This window comes from Halichondria panicea, chromosome 3, assembly GCF_963675165.1.
Source record: "Halichondria panicea chromosome 3, odHalPani1.1, whole genome shotgun sequence".
NCBI lineage: Eukaryota > Metazoa > Porifera > Demospongiae > Suberitida > Halichondriidae > Halichondria > Halichondria panicea.
In genome coordinates this window covers 4,681,900-4,685,639 of record NC_087379.1, presented here as the reverse complement: position 1 = coordinate 4,685,639, position 3,740 = coordinate 4,681,900, and the positions used below count along the sequence as shown (strand labels likewise).

At 40.9% G+C, this 3,740-nt stretch overlaps 1 protein-coding gene across 1 annotated transcript; it reads right to left on the bottom strand.

Moving 5' to 3' along the window:
• Window positions 1-413: 413 nt before the first annotated feature.
• On the bottom strand, window positions 414-3,507 carry LOC135333733 (uncharacterized). Its single transcript, XM_064528760.1, has 2 exons — window positions 3,346-3,507; window positions 414-1,886 (listed from the first exon to the last, which is right to left on the bottom strand). Exons 1-2 carry the CDS (start codon window positions 3,385-3,387, stop codon window positions 621-623), a joined length of 1,308 nt encoding a protein of 435 aa, XP_064384830.1. The 5' UTR covers window positions 3,388-3,507; the 3' UTR covers window positions 414-620.
• Between the last annotated feature and the right edge of the window lie 233 nt (window positions 3,508-3,740).

Sequence of the window (3,740 nt, the reverse complement as noted above, 5' to 3'; positions counted from 1 at the left end):
CATGTCCACGCAATTCAATTTGTTGACATGGAATAAATGGTTGTACTTTCAAGATGCATGTGTACATTCCATTGTGTTTTAATACAAAGAGAGAATGCTGTGATTGATGTACACACACCACACGATGCTTGTGGTAGAGTTGGCCCAGACATAGTGTTCCATTCTAACCGGATTATAGTTTTCATTCACTGGAATGTTTGTGTTATGACTCCCTTAACATTCCAATGTGTCTAGTTATGCTTGGCAGCGATGTCTATAGACCTCGATTTCTTTGCTCTTCATCCCTCAATCATGATCAAAGCTTATATTAATTATATTATAGTTAACAATATTGTTTTCCTCAATGTGTTATATAGTCAGACATGCATCCCATATACCAGAACATTTAAGCTTTCACCCATAGACACACTGTATACATCAAACTTCCAGTTTCAAGCAACAAACATAAGAAAAATTCACACATGAGATGAGGAGTTCTGCGTTACAAAATAAGTTAGTTGAAAGAGAGATAAGAAATAGAGGGAGGACATTCACATTATATAACTACCTGTCTTGAAATATACATACTCACAGTATAATATCTCAAAAGCACAGATACAAAGAAATAATTATTGAGGCTACTATAACACACCATAGTGAGTCACTTGTTTGGACATTGCGTTGGTTTGCGAATGTCTTTTGGTTGACTTGCTTTTAGACAATTCTTGTGTTTCTTTTGGCGGGCTAATCTGTCGACCCGAGTGTCTATTGTAAGGGTCGCTAGTGGCCCTGGTCAGATTGCTATGCGTACTCTGCTTCATAACTGTCGCGTAGAGTGGAGACGTTTTAGGTGGTCCTTTTACTTTCTCTAGTCTTTGCTGGAGCTTCTTATCGACCACAGGAATCATGAAAGTCTGCCCCTTGTGTTTGATGATCAGGGAAGGAGATCGTTGCAATTTTGACGATTTGCGACAATCTGATAATCGTCTCTCGGGGGCGTGTCTGTTAGGCGAGGTTGGCGGTGCAGCTTGCAGTCTCTTCTCTGAGGGAATGGTCATATAGTCCGGGTACTCTTCGGGGATGCCCAAAGGAATTGAGTATCCTTTCACTGGAGGAGGGTACGTGCCTTTGGGGGAAACTTTATCTGATCGCTTTCTCTTCTGAGTGAAGTCTGCAATGTGGAGAGGGTCAGACACCTTCCTTCTATGTCTCTGGTGGCTACTATCGTTTGTTGAAGTAGGGGTACTGTTACTCCTAGCCTTGGTGAAGTTTAATAGTGGTGATCGAGTTCTTCCTTTCCCCGAGCTCTGATCGCTGTCACACTCATCTTTGTTCATTGGCGAACCAGATCCTCTCTCTATATGCATTTTGTAATCATCTTGCAAATCGTCCAAAGTCTCGTAAGTGTGTTCCTCGGCACTCGTGGTTTCTGTACATGTACTGATACGACGTGGGGGAAGAGGGGGCGGTTCATCGTACATCCCATCCGACCCGGAGTTATGTGATCGTCTCGATTGTCTAGAGGCCATTGATCGTTTGCTTTCTGTTGATCTCTCCAGAACGTGCTCTTCTTGCTGGTGGCCCAATTCTTGTGCAGCTCGTGCCCGCTCTTGTCGCAAAACCTGCTCTTGCAAACGCTGCTCTCGAAGTGCGAGTATGTCCACTGCTTCATCGATACATATCACAGAGGCCGAGTCTCCTGTTACATCGGTAAATAACAAGTTGCCTAGTTCAGTGTCCACTTCAGTGTCAGTCTCCCAGTAACTAGTGTATCCATCCTCGGAGGGTGTGTACACTTCTTCGAAATCTGACACTCCATGAATTGTTTCGAAGTACATGCCCAATCTGTATTTGGGTCCTGCTCTTGGGATGTTTCCTTTAAGCTCTTCAAGTTTCTCTGTGGTGATCTGTACAGATGAAAATGTTGGGTGGTTAATGAGCTTACATTCCACAGAGTCAAGCATGTGGCCATGGTATACAATACATCATCCAATTAACAAGTTATATACGGGGGAGCTAGGGAACTATGCATTCACACAGTAATCCAAACCAATGACATGATGGGAGAAGAGACAGATCAAATTTGTACAACTCCCCATAAGGGACATATTTGAGACTAGGAGCAAATATGTCCCTTACATGCCAATAATCTACATACACGTCAGCTGCTATTGGTAACAAGGTACCCATGCATGCATCGATGTATGCATGCATGGTCATACAATATTTCAAAGAATATTTGATGCAGTGTGACTCAAATTAACACATTGATTGTCTGCAAATCAACCCTAACCGATAACTCACTAGCCAAACAGCAACTTTTAAATGGGAAAAGCAGCTGCAAGTAAGTCACACATATAGTCACAATCTGCTAATTGGCTACTACAATATTTGAACAGGACTAAGTGCACAGGTAATTACTACCAAACACATAGCAGCTTAGAGGGATTGCTGTACACTTCATTAGCGGGTTCATTCAGCCTATAATTTAAATTTCAAGTGCAAACTAAGAATGGTAGGGGAGGATGCTACTATAGTTACAGAGGAACTGAGGCATGCAATGCAATCAGCATATTGAAAACAAAGAATCCTTAACTCTCTGTTGTATAACCCTAGGGACAACAATTATGCCTACCTACCCGAATGCTAAGCAGGTGTATGGTGTACCTACTACGTACATTGAGTATGCTAACTGCTAAAGTAATCATAGCAAAATAATTAAAAATGAAACAGTTTAAGAGATTTAAGAGCTATGATTACATTATTTATGAAAGAAAAACAATGCCAGTGTATTCTGCTTAACGCCCCTAAAAGTAATAAAATCTGCACATGCACCTCGTGTGAAGAAGGTTAAATAATTCAGTCTATACATTATAGCTATAATTATAGTTACAGAATTTATTCCAGCCAGCCATTTAACTTACAACGCTTACATCTTACAAGGAATGCAAAAGTCAATAGTATAGCATGATTCTCCAGCCACAACACCACTATCCATCAGACTGAATGGGTGTTGCTTGGAGACCCCTCATGCAGCTTAACTGCTCTCTCAATGTTAATGGGCTACCTTCATGTACATATGCACTCACAGGCAGACAGACATGTACTATAATACTAATTCTACTGTCTGCACACTGCAAAAGGCTTAATGGAACAATAGCTCAATGTTAGCCATGCAAATCTAATTTGGTAGCTACTTGTATTTAGCTTGCAAGTGCAAAGCGGACTAAACAGCTAGTATACTGCCTGTGTTATGGATATAATTCTAGGTATAACAGCACTATACAAGAATAGAGGTAGGCCAGCTAGGGCCATAATAAAACTGCATTGCACAATTTGCTCTGCTGTTTCAAATGCAACACTCACCACAAAGTCATTGGAAGAATCTTGCTGCATCACGGCCATCATTTTGGAGAGAGCTGAGAATAAACACAGTGCACTACAGAACTTGCAATTGTCTTTTGTCACAGTACACTGAGACTGAATTGAGAGGCGTCTGCGGTTTTTACAGCTTTTATTCAATGTAAACTGGTATAGGGGTTTTCCATGAATGTGTATGTGGGTGTTCAATAAACTTCCTCATTTGCAAATTAGTAAAACATTACAGTTGTATATACACAAAGCAACATGAGAGTCACTAGTGTAATAAATAAAAACAAAAACTACCTGCAAGTGAATGTAAGTGACGGCAGTGGGATGGCAACAGTCAGAAAGCTAAGCATGGCAAAACGTTTATTAGTTTGTTGCTCTCCCTGAAATGG